General features: G+C 31.6%; 2 protein-coding genes across 2 annotated transcripts; one reads left to right on the forward strand and one right to left on the reverse strand.

Moving 5' to 3' along the window:
• The first annotated feature begins 1,319 nt into the window (after positions 1-1,319).
• LOC132726855 (mitochondrial fission 1 protein-like) lies at positions 1,320-10,726 on the forward strand. Its single transcript, XM_060712246.1, has 5 exons — positions 1,320-1,477; positions 3,268-3,400; positions 5,024-5,103; positions 7,448-7,553; positions 7,998-10,726. Exons 1-5 carry the CDS (start codon positions 1,433-1,435, stop codon positions 8,084-8,086), a joined length of 453 nt encoding a protein of 150 aa, XP_060568229.1. The 5' UTR covers positions 1,320-1,432; the 3' UTR covers positions 8,087-10,726.
• Positions 10,727-11,371: 645 nt separating this feature from the next.
• Positions 11,372-20,156, reverse strand: LOC132726856 (uncharacterized). Its single transcript, XM_060712247.1, has 3 exons — positions 19,986-20,156; positions 19,334-19,501; positions 11,372-13,580 (listed from the first exon to the last, which is right to left on the reverse strand). The coding sequence occupies exons 1-3, from the start codon at positions 20,152-20,154 to the stop codon at positions 12,889-12,891; spliced, it is 1,029 nt and encodes a 342-aa protein (XP_060568230.1). The 5' UTR covers positions 20,155-20,156; the 3' UTR covers positions 11,372-12,888.
• Positions 20,157-20,801: the final 645 nt, after the last annotated feature.

Raw genomic sequence — 20,801 nt, forward strand, 5'->3', positions numbered from 1 at the left:
TATATATGATCATGCCTCTCTGATACCTGAGTCATTCTCACTTGAGCTCTGGTCTTAACAACATGTATTAAATGGTTATAATAAATTGTAGAATAGTTTGAATCTTGTTATCATCCATACAACATAACAGTTTCTGAAATTATAAGCATGTCACATAGTTTATCATGAAGTATTTGTTGAAGGTCATCAAATTTATAACGTATACTGTTTATATTTAAATAACTTCTGATTGGTCTTTTTCTATTTTCTTTTCGCATATTGCGGAGTTCGTCAAATATGTCGTATCTAGAGTCACAATCTTCCTGGTCTGTTGATAGTTCAGTGTGTGTTGAAATATTACTGTTGTTAATTGTTGGATCTGGCTCCGGACAGAAACTGTCATTAATATTCACATGGTTATCACAATCAGTCGCTGATATGTTTCTATTTATTGACACCGAGTTTACTGATGTTGGTGATTGTACATCTTCGAACAAAGAGTTTGAGAAATTGAAAATGTCATGGATATTATTATTGCTATTACAAGGTTGGCAGAAGCAGGATTCCCCCGAGTTTCCCAGTTCAGTATATCTGGCCGGTGCGATACCAGCACACTTTATATGTATCCATTTATCACACCAAAATCATTAAATGATCAAATTGAAGAGGTCAAAAGAAGAGAAGCCCGATGGATCAATCTAGATTATGGTCAGACCTTTAAATTCACGGACATACTTCGCTTCCTTAAAACTTCGAAAACTAGAACTCAGACGTATAGATGCTAGGAAAAGAGTCAACTCGGCCCTATACCAACTCGGCACGGGTCAACTCGACACGGGTCAACTCGGCCCACTTTAAAAAAATATATTTAACGTAGTAATATTAAAAAAAAATATCAAACAAAAACATGTTCCGAGCTGACCCGGAATCAGATGCTAGGTTTTATCCCTTTTTTAAAAGATTCAACATAACATGGTCTGGTTGCTGTCCCCATTCAAGAATATATATATGAGACCCCTTTCCCGAACATCACGCCGTGGCCATCATCTGTGCTATTCCTAGGACAGAAGATAACTTCTGCCCCAGGCTATTCACAGCAACCTCAAACTATTATCAAGTCCCCTTCTTTATCACTTTATCCAAGTGCAGTTCAGTGCAGCCATAGCTGGCATTGAACATGTGCCTAATTTTCCGACCCCTTGTATTTAACATTTTCAAATTTCCTTTTTTATCATCTTTTAAACAAATCTTTTTAACTTTTTTGCGATTTTGGAGTACATACATGTCTTCGTTTTACATTAGATTGGAAGATATACTAGATAGTTCTAAGATACATGTACGTGAAAATACCAGAGTTTAGCGCTGTATACCGGATAGCCAACACGGCCATTATCGAATCTTGAACAAAACGAAGTTTCTATTTGTCTACATTATTTAACGATTTACAGGAACTATGGAGGCTATTTTAAACGATATTGTAAATCCAAATGATCTTAAGGTAAAGAAAAACTGATTTCAATATGAGCTTCGTTTAAATGACTTCATTTAACGAGTAAAAATTTGACTTAACTAACATAATTTCGGATAACGAACAATTCGGATATCACGGTTAAACTTTTGCAGGATTGTTCTTTACTTCTTAGAAAAATGAATCATTTTCAGACTGTCAATCGAGATCTCTCTGTATGGAACTGATAGAAAATAGATTGAGATTTTTTCAATGATTTTATGCATGTAATGTTCTGGCTTCCAAAATTTTTTTTAAGCCGATTTTTAACATTTTTTTTGTTTTTCATCTGATGTGGCATTAAGTTTTGGATTAGACCCGTTTCGAAACTTAACCACAATAACTTACGTTGATTTAACCTTATTTTTCATTTGCAAATACACATTTTGCGATAGAAAAATTATTTTAATATCGTTCAGTCGTAATATACCATTTATATTATCAAAATGTTATTAATACCGTCATTAAAAATTGCCTATTTAACTCTGAAACATCAATAATCAATAACTCCAGCTACAGTCAGCCCTAACATTTAGAAGTTGCGCGAGACCTTGTTTGGCGTAATTCGTGGGAACCAATTAGAGTAGAGCCGTGTACTATAATAAGAACATCTTCACTATTTAAAATTAAGATTTATAATGTTTTTATTTATTTCCTTTTATTTTTTAGTATTGAAATAAAAATTTAAATTATACTGAATACAAAAATCGGTAAATCACCTTTTTCAATATCTTTAAAAAAAGTAATTTATAAAAAAGTTGGAAGCACAAAAAAAGTAATTTATAAAAAATTTGAAAGCACATTTGTTCTGTTTTCTAAACCGTTCGCGCAGATTAACCCATAAAGGTCGAAAGTGTGTTTATAAGCTAATAGCTTCCTACACAATCGAACTAAAATAAATTCTGTATAAAAACCAAATGTCAATCTCGTTATCACATGGACAAACATTTTTGCAATATGGCAGCCAAGTGCTGAATTTATTACCTGTCCGAAACTGTTAGGTAGTTTATGTTTATAATGTCCATCCTTGGCTTACCAACAGATTATATATATAGTTTTATCAAGGTATGCTTCACATTACTTCATGGCATGTTCAATGAATGTATACAAGCATGCCAGATTCCTGGCATGATTATTGGTGGACTTTCCCTACTGGTCTGTCTTCAGCGCTCATGTCGTGTCGTAGTATATAAACAGTACGCTGAAGACCTCAAGCTTATATGCTATGTATGTCACTGTATAATGATATAAGTTCAGTTCATTTTATTGTGACTATTCCCATCTGACTCAGAGGGCAAAGTTCCATCAGATCATCATCATCTATTCTTGTGGAATATCCTTAAGTTTTAAATTCATAGATTTTTTTCAAATAATTCAATTTAAAAATTGTAAAACTTGTGGGTAGAGTTAATTCTCTTATTCATACAGTTTTTCCGACTTTAAAAAAAATTTATACAGATTTTTACTACAATGCATTTGTTAAACAAAAAAACACATGTTTATGTTTTTGGTAAAATCTATTATTATTCAAGTAAAAGGTCATAAGTAGTGAAGGTCCATCAATTGTTATTATATTGTATCACATGGTACAGCTCTGTACTGCATTAGCCTATTAGGTGTAATTCCCAAGAGCTAAATCAGTAAAGTACTTTTTACAGTTTATAGTCAAGGATTTCAAAAAGGTCACTCACAAGATGATGAATCAGTAATTGAGTCAACATTTTTTTCCTCCCAACCTTTTACTATATATAGTACTAATATTCATATGTTAATTGTTTCAGAAATTTAGACGGATGTATGAAGATCAGTCTAGTCGAGGTACACCAAGTGAAAAAGCTCAGTTTGAGTATGCTATATGTCTTGTCCGAAGTAAACCAGATGTTGATATCAAACATGGCATTGCTCTTCTAGAAGGTAATTGTTAAATCAATCTGAGATAACCTGCTAAATTTGTGAAATGGATTGGTCCAGCTTAGAAATTGGAACAGTATGTTTGAATTTTATAGGATTTCAATATCAAAAGGATAAAATTGAGTCGCCATTGTGACCAACAGTGTAGAGCCTGGTTTGACTGCACAGATGTGCTGCTGGTAAAGTCTAATCACTTTTAGTTACAGCACAAAAAGTGGTAACATAACATAATAGCATACATTTATATTTCTACATGACAATAAGATTTTTACTACAATGCATTTGTTAAACAAAAAAACACATGTTTATGTTTTTGGTAAAATCTGTTATATTATTATTCAAGTAAAAGGTCATTAAGTAGTGAAGGCCCATCAATTGTTATTATAATGTATTATATTGATGCCAGTATTTGATGTAAGCAGTGATATATTTATAGTAAAGGTAAAATCTTTTTTTTTCACATTGCATATCTGGTTTTAGTGTCTAAGATATATTCAGTCAAAAAGAACTTTAACCCATTACTTCATGAGCATTTTGTGAAAAATGGCTGTTTTCATTGAAAAGTCTCCCGTTACAAGTTCAAATTGCTATAAAACTATAAAAACTGCTTCAATACTAATCAAACTTGGCACAAATATTGACTGGACCATTGCCTTTGTAACAACATGCCCAGGCTTAAATTTCCTGTTACCATGGCAATGAGGGGACATCACAAAATTGCAAAAAATCACTATTTTGCGTTGATTTTTTCCATCAAAATTGATTTCAAAGTGCTGCAACTTCTCAATGGATTGAGATAGGGTCAAATGCTTTTCAGTGTTGGTTACATGTTACCTTCTGTTTGATCTGGGGTCATTTTTAGCCTCTCACAAGTCCAAAATTTTCTTGGCGATGAGGGGGACTGCCGTCTCCTTCAAACCCCCCAAACAGAAGGGGGCACATCCCCCTTCTGGCAACCCCCTGATGTATCTTGGTTGGGTGGTCACCTTTTTTAAAACAACATTTCTCAAACAAAAACAAGTGTTGGGGGCCTAAATAAGGCATTTTTCACCATTTGAGACAACAAAAAAGGGGGGTGAAAAAGGTGTGTATATCGTGTTATGGGTTAAAATATGATATCACATGTATATATATTTCTTTATCCTTGAATTATATTTCTAATTCTAAGATTTCTATTTGTAGAAAAAGTAGTGTCATGTGCAAATTTATCAAGGTGGTTTCTAGCTGATAATATACTTAGACTAGTGGTACTAACTTAAAAGAGCCTTTGCTTGTAAACTTATAATGTCACCATTAAGGCCGTAACACTTAAGATAGTACTTTAAAATAAACCTAAAAAGAAGAAGTCATTATAAAAGCAAATCTTCATTTTTGAATATTTTATTCAGAATAGATGTTAGTTCTTCTTTTGAATAAATATTAATGCATTGGACCTAGTGATTCCAAAGTTGAGATAAGTTGAGATTTTAATACATTTTTTTGTAAATGGAACTGGTTTATGCATGTAGGTCAGAAAACAGAAAATAATAGCACCTGCTGTCTGTATACTTCTATAACCATGTTTTATCTCAACTTTGAAATTAGTAATTGTTGTTTTGAAATTAAGAATAAAATTTGATTTTTCAGATTTATTTAAAAGATCATATGACACATCCACTAAAAGAGATTGTTTATATTATCTGGCAATGGGAAATACTAGAGCAAAGGTACAGTACCTTATATGTATAATTTGACTTAATGAACATATTTAACGTCTATGTACACAATCTTTAGCAAGTGATATAAATATACATGTTTAAAATGTGCTATGCAACTTGTTTTTGGGTCTTACAGGCCAAGTGGTTAAGGTTTTTGACTTCAAATCACCTGCCATCAGTGCTTTGGGTTTGAATCCTGCCATGGACTTTGTATTGATTGATGTGAGGAAGCTTATAAAATGTTAGTGGCTCTACCAGTGTGCCCTTTTGCTTGAAATAATGCACAGAGGGACACCATCCTTAAGTCAGCCTCCACCCCTAAAGCTAGAAAGTAGCTATGTAAACATGACAGTGTTGTTGTGACTTAAACTCTAATAAATCATTCACTCTATCATTCATTGTATCAGTCACTGTATCAATTAATCTAGTAGAGAAAACAATATTTATTTTAAATCAAACATAAATATGTAATGTAATTTAAAAAAAAACAATATTGAATGGAAAGCTAAACTTTTTTTTAGAAAATCTCTAATATTAAATCCTATGCAGTGTGTAAGGACATCCACATTGTCATTCTAACAATGCACCAGTAATTTATAAGTGGTTTGTTTATAATTAGCAGGTGTTAATCATGTGGAAAGCATTCTAGGTTGTGATATTTTTGAAAACATCTATAATCAATGTTAAAGGGACTCCACTGAGGTTTTTTGCTATGGTGGTACTGAAAATAAGTTTCCAAGAGTAATATTCCATTTTGATGATGAACTAGACCAATAACTTTTGTGCACAATTTCAGATCATTTGCTTTCTCAGTTCTTTCAGAATATTTATTCTAATTGTAAAAAAATGGTCCTAAATTAAAAAGCGATGCAATGACTTTCACTCAAAACGGGTTACATACATGTATGAAATTTATTTCAAGGTATTCTTCTTAATTATTTTTTGCATATCTTTCTGTCTTCAGTGGCCCAGATAATCTTTGTATAAATTCAAATTTTGAATTTTTTTGTTTTTAGGCTTTTGGACCCCAGTACTGTCAATTAATATGATATTTTATAGCAAATATTTCATCAGTGAATGTTTGGTATATTAATCTCACTGTTATTAAAATGCTATACAATTTATGAGCTATGTAACTTAATGCCATACAATTTATGAGCTATGTAACTAAATGTCATACAATTTATGAGCTATGTAACTTAATGCCATACAATTTATGAGCTATGTAACTTAATGCCATACAATTTATGAGCTATGTAACTTAATGCCATACAATTTATGAGCTATGTAACTTAATGCCATACAATTTATGAGCTATGTAACTAAATGCCATACAATTTATGAGCTATGTAACTTAATGCCATACAATTTATGAGCTATGTAACTAAATGTCATACAATTTATGAGCTATGTAACTTAATGCCATACAATTTATGAGCTATGTAACTAAATGTCATACAATTTATGAGCTATGTAACTTAATGCCATACAATTTATGAGCTATGTAACTAAATGTCATACAATTTATGAGCTATGTAACTAAATGTCATACAATTTATGAGCTATGTAACTTAATGCCATACAATTTATGAGCTATGTAACTAAATGTCATACAATTTATGAGCTATGTAACTAAATGTCATACAATTTATGAGCTATGTAACTTAATGCCATACAATTTATGAGCTATGTAACTAAATGCCATACAATTTATGAGCTATGTAACTTAATGCCATACAATTTATGAGCTATGTAACTAAATGTCATACAATTTATGAGCTATGTAACTTAATGCCATACAATTTATGAGCTATGTAACTAAATGTCATACAATTTATGAGCTATGTAACTTAATGCCATACAATTTATGAGCTATGTAACTAAATGTCATACAATTTATGAGCTATGTAACTTAATGCCATACAATTTATGAGCTATGTAACTAAATGTCATACAATTTATGAGCTATGTAACTTAATGCCATACAATTTATGAGCTATGTAACTAAATGCCATACAATTTATGAGCTATGTAACTTAATGCCATACAATTTATGAGCTATGTAACTAAATGTCATACAATTTATGAGCTATGTAACTTAATGCCATACAATTTATGAGCTATGTAACTAAATGTCATACAATTTATGAGCTATGTAACTTAATGCCATACAATTTATGAGCTATGTAACTAAATGTCATACAATTTATGAGCTATGTAACTAAATGTCATACAATTTATGAGCTATGTAACTTAATGCCATACAATTTATGAGCTATGTAACTAAATGTCATACAATTTATGAGCTATGTAACTAAATGTCATACAATTTGTTTATTTCTTTTTTTTCCAGAATTATCAAGAGGCCTTGAAATTTACAAATATGTTTTTAAAAATAGAACCAGCAAATCAACAGGTTCAACAACTACAAAAACATATTAAATCAAAAATGAGAAATGGTAAGTTAACATTTAATTTATCTTTCTTCTATTTCTGTTTTTAATTAAATCGTTAAGTGCCATACTATACTGAAATAATAATCAAAAACCAGTGACTTGAGTAGTTTGTTTTGCTTCATTTAAAAGTATTTGCTGGTAAGTGAACATTAAACAGAACAGCTTGGGTTCACAGTTCTATCGTTATAAGGCAAAATGTGTAAAGTTTACATAGATTTAGTTGAACATATAACTGTAACCTATAACTAAGGAATTACTTCTCCTATTTCCCACTAGTTACACTGCTCCATTATTATAATATATACAGAGTTTAACTCTAGCCCATCACTAGTACTATAATTCTAAGCAACAAGGTTACAAGAAAATTTGTACAACAATGTAGTATACAAAAAATATCATCTGTATATAGCTAAATAGCTTAATCTAATGTGTATTTTATATTTACAGAGGGGTTAACTGGAATGGCAATAATTGGAGGTGCAGCACTAGCAGTTGGGGGACTTATTGGATTAGTTGTTCATGCTGCCAAGAAATAAAACATCAGAACCATTTTTTAGATGTATTTCAAGTTTTATCAATTAATTGATTATTTATGTATACATTATTGGCGTAGAAATTAACAATATTGATAAAAACAAATTGAGAAAAAACAGTTAAATAGATACATCATCACCTTGGTGCAATAAAGGGTTAAATTCTCATATAATTGAATAGGAGTTAACTTATTATTGCACTAAGGTGATGACATATTTGTCACTTGAAACCCTTCATTGCATTAGAAAAGTACAATATCACACAGTGAATGAATGATTTATTGAAGAAAAAAAAGATATATATATATATATATATATATATATATATATATTATTATAATATGTTTAAATGAATGCTTTTTATGCATCTATCACAAGTCTGGCCCCACCACACCATGGACAGTACAAGCAACTTAATCTCCTCACTGTAACATCACTGTCATCTCAAAGCAGATGGAAGGCGTGGTTGGGTTTAGCACCAGGATGACAGCATTGATGTCAACCTTGCAGTTCAGTTTTTACTATTTGACTAGACTATTCCCTTAGAGCAGAGCATTTTCCATGGGTTTGAAAATTAAAACTAAAAATCTCTACTGTTCCCAGGCAGTGGTTGGGCCAGCTTTACATTAGCCATGGGTAAATGAATGATAGAAACCGATTGGATGAATAATTTGTGACATTTTTCTAAAATAGAGTGGGAAAATAGTGTTTATTATACCTGGCATGAATGGGAGTACATGTATTAAAAATATGTGTATATGTAACCTGCTTATATAAACCATATGAATGATTCCAGTTCATTGATAGATTTTCAAATTTTAAGAAGGATGCCCCTAGATTGTCATACAGGATCATCAATATTTCAAGTCTGCCATTTTAAATGCCTACAAGGGACCATGGTTAAATATAGATAAAAAATGTTGCTATTGTTAAGTTAAAGTCTCAGGTGTCCAAAGTCTCAGATGCACTTGAGGTTTTACTTTTTCAAGTCATGTATGTAACAATTTGATTCAATGGGGTATTGGTTCATTCTGTCTTAAAGACTGTATGTTAATTTATATTGCTAATTTCTTTTTTTCTTCTTTTTTTTTGAAAAGGTATACAGTTGATATATTTTAAAAACTTTTGTAATTTATCAATTAATTGATAGTCTGATCAGGATCCATGCTGTTCGCTATCAGTTTCTCTACTTGTTTTAGGGTTTGTAAGCGAACAGCATGGATCCTGATCAGACTGGGAGGATGCGCAGGCTGGTCTGGATCCATGCTGGTCGCAAACACAAAACGTTGGTTTTGTCATGGCGCAGATCAATTATTTTGTATAAACCAACTATCAATAATGCAATATGAATAATTAATACTGACAGATATTTACATTAAGCAGATCTGAAAGCCCTGGTAGCAATTATAACAATATATTGTTATTTATTAATGCATAATACTTTAACCCTTGTCATACTGAATATCGTAACTGGACTTGTCCATCTTTTAAAGTGGATAAAACCATTTATCATTTTTAGGGTAAATTTTCAAAGTATGTACCCACTGAATAGCAAACAGTGCAGACCATGATCAGAAGGCACAAATATGCTGGTTGACCTGGTCTGCACTGGTCGCTCGGCTAGATTCAGTCACCATGAGTAAAGTAAGGGTTAAACTATGTACATTTGAATGGTTGTTTGAGATCTTTTTATCTTTATTGTATTTATATGATTATAAAATTATGTAATTTAAATATTGTGATATGTGATAGAGATTTATGTAATGAGTGTTTTAGATGAAAAAAAAATGAATATTTGTGCAATACATACATGACTTACTTGCATCTTTTAACTTGCTATACAGTGTCATTTGTACACGAATGCCTTAACATCTCTTGCAAAATTGTTTAAGCATAACTGACTGTAACTTTAATAAATGTAGAAGAAATTTAAAGAAAATCAAACAACTAACCTTTATTAATTTACGTTTACATAGTTTTCAAAGGAAATTGAAAGTGGTAAAAACATGTACTAATATGTACTTTTGTAATTCCTTATCTAATACTTAGTGAATCCACTCTTTGAATGAATATTTGGAAGAGATATTAGTGTTGATCATTATCAAAGGCTTTTTAAACCTTGTCCTGTTTAAACTGAAATGACTGTCCGCTTCCACCAGTAAACAGGCTATATACTGTTGGTTGGCAAATTTTAAATTTTCATCTTATTTTCTTCTCATTTGATAATGGACAGTTTCCAAGAAATAGGAAATGCAAAAGTCTGTTTCCAGATCATCAGGTATATACCATAGTTAATAGAACCCATTATTCGTGAAATTACATATACAAAAAGAGATTTAAATAAAAATGTTTAATTAGATAGCAGGGACAGTAAATGAGTTTTGGTCACTTTAAGCAAGTCAATGTTATTGCCTTTTGTCTTTATAATTTATATTTGTACTTTAATTTTTAGTATTTTTGATGCATGTTTTATTGTTATATTTGCTATTTCAAAAATGGAGGGTTAAGATGTATATGTGTATTAAAGTTGTCACAACTTCATGATTAAGATACGAAAATTGTAAATTCCCTATTTATTATTGATATTTTATGTGTGTGAAAAATAAAGAAGTAAAACATTCATGAGAAAAAATTAACATTAGATTTGTGTGTTGTAGTACATATTTGGAACACATCACTCAGTTTTCTGGTATTTTCTAAGGGAAAGTTTAATCAAAACTCTGTGGCACCCCTGTGTTCCTCCAATAGTAAAGCTGGAAAGTTGCTATATGACCATTAAAGTGTTAGTGGACCAAACAATATAGCTAGAAAGTCAGAGAAAGTTTTTCATCTGATTATTTGGGACACACCTGAATTATTTTTGGCTGTGATTAGCTCATCTGTTCTCAGAGGTGAGCTTTTGAAGTACATGCACATGTATCTTTCATTATCTTGGGTTATTCACAATTTCCTTCAACTTCTACTTAACCACAGACAAGAATTTGACTTCTCTGCAATGATCCAGAGGTGACCCTCTACAAAGAATTAAGTAAATGGTTCTAGCCTTGTATATTGGCCAGCCACAGGCTCATAAAATATACAAGTTAAAATCTTAGAAATCCCAAGATCTTAATTTCAAGGACGAAAATATTAAGCATATAGCATACAAAATTTGCACCGATCATGCCGCTCTATGACTTTTGGATCACTAAGTCTCAATAAGCGCTTTTAAATCATCTTTGCAAGTGCATGCAACAGTATCTATTGGACCACAACAAAAGTTATACAAATCATGTAGTCAAACCTATGTTAAAGAAATTTTTTTTAATAAAGTCTATTCTGTGACAACCCTTCATTGATTGTAATGATTAAAATAACCAAAAACACAAGACTTCAAGAATAATACTTTGTCATTAATGATAACAATTCCAACAATAAATAAATATATATATATATATAATTTACTATAACATGTTCATATAACAGATTTACTTATGGACATTTTTATTTCATAATATTATATAGGAAAGATCTGAACTATAAATACATATACAGTTTTTTCCATTAATTAAGGTGATCAATTCGTAGAGTTAAAACAATCTACTTTCTGAAACAAAATTTTACACCCAATTCAGCATATATATTAGCATATACATGTATACATAATCTAAAATTAAAAATAATCTGACAGGACCTGTTCTTGGACAATATACATGTAGCTCCAAATTAGTCTGATTAAAGCATGGAAAATGTGTCAACTGTAATCTACTTTTTGCTATAAATGATGCAAGATACTCGTATATATAGAAACCAAAATAAAGCATTAAGGTGATATTGAACTTCAAGACTATACGTCGATGATGATGATGATGGCGAAGATGACGACGGGATTTGCGTAGATATGGACAAATGTCAGTCATTGTAATGTAAATCATTCAGCTTTTTTCTTTAAACATGACCATCTACGTTTTGTTTGAATCTGATGTAGACAGAAATTTTGGATAACTGTTTGCAAGACATTTGAAATTGCGACGATAATACAAGACTAAAATATTTAGATCTTTTTGCTGTCCTCATTCTGAACCCCTTGGGAGCATTTAGGAAACTTGTGAATCTTTGACCTATATCTTTGGTCTGTTTAAGTAACTGTAAAAAAATTCTCCTTACTTTGGCTTTTTTTGCAGCAAATGTCCTTATTCTAAAAATTAAGCTACATGTTACAATTGCCAAAAATGAAAACGCCCTGAAAATCCTTAAAATTTCGCACATAATTGATTTTTTAGAAATAATATTTAAAAGAAATACCATTTATTATGTGAGGAGAACACTTAAAAAAGCTACATGCCTCCAGATGGGTCAAAATTTTTCAATAAAATCAAACTTAAGAAACATTTACTAAATTTTTAGGAAAGTAAAATGATTCAAGATTCAAGTAATATTTCACATGTTCTGTGCGATTAATGACTTATTTTTCAGTATTTACAATTATTTTTCTACTGCGTTACTAACGCAGTAAGGGATTTTGTGCATATTTTGACCACATTTTTTGTAATTTACGTGGGTTGTAAGTGGCATTGATAATGGGTAAATTGCTTCATTTTGGTTACACACAATATTAAACATTCAGATACATTTTCAAAATTTTCATGAAAATTAGAAAGAATCTGGAGGCGTGCTGCTTTAAATCTAGAATGTTAGAATAATGATTGTTTATAGAGTAAACCATTTAACCTATTTCATAAAATGTCCCAGCTAAGGATAAATCATATCGCCTGAGCGCGCATAATGGTTTTCGAAAACAAAAACATTATTTATAATAAGTGTGTTTATTCTTGCACACTGTCAGCGTCGTCTATGCTAGACGTCCCAACTTTCTTCAACAAAGACGCCATTTGTTCAGGATTAAGGCCAGGTAAAAGACCCATTTCCGGAGCAACATTGTTGTCGTCTGCATCGCTGTCGTTGTTACTAGTTGCCTCACCTTCTGGTGCGTGTTGGCTCATGAATGATTGCATTTGTTCAAGGTTAAGACCTGGCAATAAACCGGAAGCAGGAGTTTCATTTTCGTCAGTTTCACTCTCTGCAATGCTTTCTTTGTCCGTTTCATTTCCTATTTTACTCATTAATGACGCCATTTCTCCGGGATTCAACCCAGGAAGCAAGCCGGAACTTTGACCAGAATATATGTCGCCATTATCTTCGCTTACACTGTGATCTGACCCATCATCAGCCTCGTTGCCTAATTTAGTCATGAATGTGCTCATTTCATCTTCATTTAATCCCGGTAAAAGTCCAGTTGGTCGAGTTTTATTGTCGTCTGCTGTGTCACTGTGACTGTCACTTTCACCTGCGGTAGAAATGCTAGGGCGTGACATTAATGTGCTTTCCGTTGGCATAATGGCAGCTCGGCGTCCATGTCTTACAGGCGCTTGAACTTGCTTGATTTTGGAACCAGCAGACCCTTTCAAAGCGTCCCGGCGTTTTTGGCGCATGCGCGCAAGATTAAGCCGAACGTCATCTGGAAAGCAAGAAATAGGTTGCATGATGCCGGCTCGCCACGGCGAGCCGGTATTACGATAGGATTTTACTGAGAAACAACCTAAAACTCCGAATCAATCCAAAAATTTAATCGAAGCTTAGCTTCCAGCTTTCTACAAAATTTATCTATCAGGGCTAGGATCCAAAATTATTTAGCCAATCAAATTTGATCTTATATAGCGTCAAAAAACCTTCAATTTTCACGCCATTTTTAAAAAGCAGCAAGTATTGTTTTGAGCGCAAAGATATATTGATGATTAAAATGTTTGTTTTCATGGATTCTTTTCAGTAAATCATATTTACACTGACTTTTGATTTAGCGATGTCACCAGTCCTGTTTACTCTGTAGTAAGTTTTCGTTTGGTTAATTAACATAAACGACATCTGGTTCTGTGCATTTTTTTCTTTTTCCTTTTTTCCGGTCATTTTATCCTTTCCGGTATTTAGTGTATGTATTTACTGGCCGATCCCGGGATCCGGGATCGTATAAGATAATAAGGGTAAAAACTAATAAACTATATTTGTGTTGATTATTGTCGTAATGAAAGGCCATTAAACGTTAAGTTTTTTTATTGTATGTAATGAAAGTTAAATTGATTTAACTTAGGATATAGATATATTTAGAGCTATTTATTAACAAAATCACAATATTTATAATTATATGCCTAATTAATTGGAAAAATCAAAGACTATATTCTTGAATTGGTCAAATCCAGGGATCCCTATATACGATCCCGGCTTTTCTGAAAACAATATTCTTGAACTGTCCAATTCCTTGGATCTCTTAATTTTTTAATATGATCCCGGCTTTTCTGAAAACAATATTCTTGAACTGTCCAATTCCTTGGATCTCTTAATTTTTTAATAGGATCCCGGCTTTTCTGTATGAATTGATAGACAACTTGTGTTTACTTTAGGACTTGTATCTGTCACTTATTCCAATACTAAATAACATATTACAACTTAACTTCGTATAAAGAGACATTTTTATGAATTCTACTTATCTATTTTTTTCTGGTCAAGGTCAACAGGCCATATAGTAAATGTGCATAGACATAGGGACTTCATTCTATCTGTTTACATCTTCATATATACTCATATTCCTCTTTGTTAAACTGAGAGGACTGGCTTCCTTAACTTTATATGTCACTTTTATTTTGATGTTCGCTGAAATCTTTTCAGCTAACAGAACTGTCATTTTTACATTTAAACACGCCACTGGAAAGAAATTACGAAGCGAGTCGCTACTAGCTTTTTTAAAAGCTAACCTTGTAATCAAGTAAAGCAGATATACGATGCTTTATATATTCAACCGATAACTATAATTGCAAAGCTAAATGCATTTCCCCGGCAAAATTACTAAAATTCTATGGTCAGTAATTTGTTATTCTTAGAATAATTATAAATAGATACAAAAATATTGTCGTAAATACATTTAAAGAAATAAAAAGAGGCAATACTTCAAAATGTCACAATTTTTTATAGAGAACAATTAAAGACAATAAACACCTACTTAGAAAAAGTAAAAACATGTAATGCCATATCCGAATAAATATATAAAATGGTTATATATCACACTCTAGTACACTAAAGTCTGGTAACAAAATAAGAAAGTGAAAAGTTAAAAAGAAATTTTAAGAAAATATTAAAATAACGCTGCCTTTGTTCTATACACAAACTATAAGTATAAATATTTGAATCTACCGACCTAATTTCCCGCGCATGCAATTTGTATTGGTATACATTTAAAACTGTCTCCACTGAAGTACAGAATAAATTCGAACATAGCGAATTCTTTAACATAAATTCAATTTTTGGGATACATAATAAACCACAGATTTAATTATAAATTGGCTATTTTATAATTTTAATTGCGGTTTCTATAACAAATCGCAGATTTTGATTTGTAAAATATATAAACTGCAGATCAGTACTGCTTTTTATAGAACAAATTGAATACTGGTACATAAAATTATACATGTAGTTTGAATACAACAAAGGCCAAAGAGTTATTAATAATTATAAACTTGAAGCAAATCATTATACAGCGTTACCCTGGTATTTAGAATGTCTACACACTATAACGGAAGTATAACAAAGAAATAAATTTAATTAGTTAATAAATAAAAAAGAACAAGGGATATTCTTCATTCGAAATTGTGATTAGAGCAAAAGCAAAATTACTTATTTTGTATTATGATTTCCTTATTTTTCCTCAAACAATTTCAAAGAGGTTGTTCATTTAAACACTGAGCTCATAGAAACAACGGCTTGCATCGGTGTGTCGGGACTTGTGCCCACGCGGCCAGTATTCCTTAAATTACTAATATGATGCATTAAGCACTCGGCTATGCCGCCACTTATTTCATCATGTGTCAGTGTAATTTCATTTGATTGTGTTTCAAGGGAAACCGAACTCTGTAACTGTCCTGTCATATGCTGACTTCCCCAGTTTCAAGATCTCAGAGGCCCGGCCATGTCAGAAGTAAAACCACTGGCCTTTCATAGCTGGATAACTTCCTCAAACAGTCGATTTTTTGTCCGTAAAAAGCTCAAGACAGGATTTTGATTTTCAAAAATTACTAGTTATCAGCCAATAAATATAAAATAAACAAGATTAATATGTTACAAGATTTAACTTTAGACCATTGTGCGCCCAATCTTTTTTTTTCTTTGCGCTCGAGTTGTGTCATACGGGTTCAACACTAAATAAGCTTGTCGTCAAGGGAGGTAACTTGAGTAACCCTTTATCTGCTCATTTTTTATTTCAATATATCAAAATACAAATATTCTATTACTCAATACTTCATTATCTATACTCATGCGTGGAAGAGACCACCAATTACTGGCTTAACTATCATATTAGATTATTAGTAAATCTTGTTTGCTGCAGAAATACACTGTTACATTATTACATGTTATTGTGTTTTTATTATAATTAACTTATTATCTACTCTGTTTTTGAAGTCACATTCTTTTTAATTAAAATTCTACAAAATATGTTAACATAAATTATTTTGTTTGAGACAAATGTTTATAGAATATCCTGTTAATTAAAGGATATAAATTAATCACATGTAGTTCGTGTAAATTCGAAGAAATTCGTAACTCTCCGTATGGATAAAAAGCGTCGATATGACAAATCGTACCAAAAGGGTATATGTTCATACGGAAAATCACGAAGTTAGCCTATTGTTAGGTGAATCAAAAACAGAGTAACTATTATTTATATTAATACAACTAATCTGGCTAAGTTAGAGTATTATTCGCTGAAAAACTAAATTAATGAAATAAAATAGAAAAGGTTATTGATTAATAAGCTAAATAAAAAACAAAATGGGGTGAAAACATGTTGAAATCAAAACAAAGAAATATTAAAACAACCACGTGGATCTGGATAACATAATTAGCTCGTGTTCGCACGTGATTATGTACGCTCCATGCACACATTTACTTACAACATCTAAACTAACACGTGATTTATTATGCCACGTGATTTACTAATTTGATTTTTGTTCCCGTGCTGAATGAATTCTCTGTCGTATTTGACTAATGTCGACTGAAAAACAAGCATGTTAAGTAAATTATTAATTAATCAGTTCGTTTAAGTAACCAACTCCCAAAAAATTAATAAGAATGAACATGCTCAGCATTGCTGTAAAAGTCATTCCTAAAAAGCCGAAAAGCAATGTAGCAAGGCACTATAGAGACTTCACTAATGTTTAAAATAAATTAAACCATAACAAGTATTTATTTTATTTTATTTTTCATCCAAAATGCATTTATGCTTTGTGATGAAGGAACTTTTTGCGTCCTCTTTTTGATTTTTGAAGTGAGAGGTGATTATTTAGTTCGTTATCATGAGAGATTTTGGACGTGAAAGTCCTGTAATGAAATGGCCCGGTCAAACTGCACGAATGTGCCAGCATGTGTGACCCTATTTTGGCGGCAAACACGTGTTGTATCATAGCTTTCTGATGTTGTAATATTTATTATTTTACTAAACTTTAGACATAAAACTCACAGAAATCTAGAATGGCGTGTATTGATATGTGTTTTTTTTGTCAAAGACAGGCGCTTGCAAAAAAGTATAAAGAATGTAAAGATGTTTAGATATTTAGTGTTTTATTTGATTAAAAAAGTTTAAGGTATACATCCATCACAGGCACATTTCACCACTTTCCGTTTCTAGGAAACACATACATGTAATATAGTGAGCGCCGATTACAAAGGTCGAAAAAATATTTATATACGGAATATGACGGAATGTGACGGAGATTGCCGATCTTTCAACAAGCTTTTGATGGATATAGAACCTTAAGAAGAGAAAGTTTGAATCATTTCCGAATCTCCCAAAGTAATGCTAAAGCTTAGGAAAATATAGTTATAGACATTATTTTAACCAAGAAATAAAGTTTGATAAAGTTATTATCAGTTTTAATAATAGAAAAGATACAAGTCACTGAGGAGGAAAGCACTAGTTTCGATTTTAATTCTTTGTCAATGTTTCGATTGAAAAACAGATCGAAAAATAACAAACCGACAGCTCCTTTTATTGTAAGCATAAAATATAAGTAAATAAATCTATAAAATTTATAAAATATTAAGAAAAAGACATGACACCAGAAAATTTAATGACTACAAAATCTTCGTGAATACCTTAAAAACATACAAGTGTATTAAAATCAGTTATTTGAGTTCTATTATTTTTCATAAACATCGAAATAGAAACTTAATTAATTGCTTAATTTTCCATTTACTTATTTATGGCATGATGTCATGAATATTTCGTCATACATTCCGAATACAAATGCCTGTCATTCAAAGATATCAATTCATTCAAAATGCCCATTTCTAACAACTCAACGTGAATTGTAAAAATATAGATATCTTTCAGACTTTACTAAACTCTACAGTCAACCCTGTGTAAAATTCCATAATTGAAAAAGAAATTCTGCCAGCACCTTTAAAAAAGAAAATATTTCACTTAGAATGTCTACAGTAAACAGGCACCTTTCAACTGAGCGGTTTACCGTTTCCAAATGTTGGTCTTTCTACAGGTTTGACTGTATTAACATAAGTATGCTCTGACAATGTCAGTTGTTTTAAGATATTGAAGTTCATCTAAAAGATTGATACAGTCATTTGTTTAAAGATATTGAAGTTTATCTAAAAGATTGATACATTCTCTAAAAAGTGGATAAATAAATATAACATGAAATATAGTTATCCTTATCTAACGACACTACTTTGTTTATATAAATCATGGATGGGTCTTATCTAACATGGTTTCTTGTTTTTTTTACTCAATATTTGCACATAAAGCACAAAGTGGCATTATGCTTATTTTTTCGTAGGAGTTGAGCTGCATTGGTTATGTATTTTAAAAGATTGACTATGATAATGATCGATGAAAAATATTTAGGATAAAATATCAAACTGTATAAAATATAAAAAGACTGTCCCACTCTTTTTTACTGTCAATTGAACGTAAACGTTACATTCTGAAGAGTATTTAAAGATTTTTTGTAAGTCACGTGGGTTATTGAATAAAAAGTATGGCAAAATCTAAAGTTATTTTGACTTTGACCTGTATACTTGAAAGAGCATACTGTCACCTTGATAGAATTAGTAAAACAAAAAAGAACCAATAATTTGTTTTCGTGTTTTTTTGTTGTTGTTTTTTTAATTATATTTCTTAAATTCAAAGGTTATTGCAGAATCACGACATACCTCGTTTCTTTTCACGTGGCTGCACGAGGAACGCTGTGTCTATTTCATCATTACACTCTACGCACGGGCGCGTGGCCATCCCTTGAGTCTCTTTCGGCGTCAACCACTCACCGGTGAATGACAAGAGTTTACAGTTCGGACACTCCATCAACCGTTCCACTAGAACACCTGTATCAAAAATGTAGTCTTATTTTCAATATATTTACTAGTATAATGTATTTTATTTTGGACAATCAGATCATTAAAACACCTTAATACATGTCATTTATTTCCAAAATCATATTTTAAAGAAACCTACAAAAACATGCAAACAATTTTTTAACGTTCCGGACCCTCGTTAATTTGCACCCTATATAACCGAAGCATAGAAAAGGCAACTTTCTTTAAAATCATGTAGTTTTTCCAAATATCTGAACTTACAACAGCTTTTTTACCTCCAAAATTAGCAGTTTTAGCGATAACTTTCCCCAAAATCAAGATGCTAAGGCCTCTTCCTTAAATTAAGATAAAAAATACTAATTTCGTGCTCTGAATGTTGTAAATTTCGCCCTGCACTTTCTATACACAGAGAAATTACTCCTACATTATTTAAACATTTTTGTTACTGTAAAACTGAAAACGTGATTTTGATGGTAAGTGTCCGTGATTTTACCAGTGTAAGAATGTAGAAGCTCCTCAAAGTCCATCAACAACGGGAGAAGAATGGTCCACATGGCTGCTGCAGACACATGATCCGCATGCGGGTCCGAGCCATGGTCGTCTCGGAATTCAAACCTCATTGTGGTCCCGTGGTCGGTCTCATGATTTTGGTAAGTGAACATTACCTGCAACAACAGCACATGTATTTTTAAAAGAAAATCTTTATCAAACGTTTTTTTCTTTCTTTCTGTGCAATTCTTAAAATTATTGATATGAATACATTTACACAAGTTAAAAAAATATCAAGTCAAATAAATTGTAAATTTTATCGTCAAAAATATAATTTGTTTTTGTTTATTCCACCATTGGATATAAATTACACTAAGTAAATAAATGTCAAGTCAAATGATTTATATATTTGATCGTCAGAAATACAGAGTTTTTTTTTTTAATTCTATCGAATATTTCTAGTTTACTAAGTGTATCATTTAACCTCACAGGTGAGCACTAGAGCATATTCAAAACAAGAGCCGGTTGAACCGGGTGATGCTCCCCGAATAAGTTTTGGACACAGGAAGGTATACCTCTTGTTGTGTCAGAGTTATGTCACAGACAAAGTTCAAAGTGTAAAAACAACCCAAATATTGTGCACGACACATTGTCTAAATATGGTGATCATTTTTGTGAAATAGTTGTAAAATCCGATTTCAAATAACAAAGTTATGCGCCTGACATTATTTTGCTGCAAGGTCATGCTGTGACCTTGACCTTCAACGTAGTGACCTAAATGTTGCATGCGACACGTCGATTCAATATGGTGATCATCTCT

The sequence above is a fragment of the Ruditapes philippinarum genome, unplaced genomic scaffold (genome assembly GCF_026571515.1).
Source record: "Ruditapes philippinarum isolate M1 unplaced genomic scaffold, ASM2657151v2 ctg893_1_1_1_1, whole genome shotgun sequence".
Taxonomy (NCBI): Eukaryota; Metazoa; Mollusca; class Bivalvia; order Venerida; family Veneridae; genus Ruditapes; species Ruditapes philippinarum.

Coding starts and splice junctions, on each gene's coding strand:
- LOC132726855 (XM_060712246.1), top strand. CDS start 1,433: ATGGAGGCTATTTTAAACGATATTGTAAATCCAAATGATCTTAAG. Junction 1,478..3,267: donor TAAATCCAAATGATCTTAAG/GTAAAGAAAAAC, acceptor TAATTGTTTCAG/AAATTTAGACGGATGTATGA. Junction 7,554..7,997: donor TAAATCAAAAATGAGAAATG/GTAAGTTAACAT, acceptor TTATATTTACAG/AGGGGTTAACTGGAATGGCA.
- LOC132726856 (XM_060712247.1), bottom strand. CDS start 20,154: ATGTTCACTTACCAAAATCATGAGACCGACCACGGGACCACAATGAGG. Junction 19,502..19,985: donor GCTTCTACATTCTTACACTG/GTAAAATCACGG, acceptor TTTTTGATACAG/GTGTTCTAGTGGAACGGTTG. Junction 13,581..19,333: donor GCCACGTGAAAAGAAACGAG/GTATGTCGTGAT, acceptor CTTGCTTTCCAG/ATGACGTTCGGCTTAATCTT.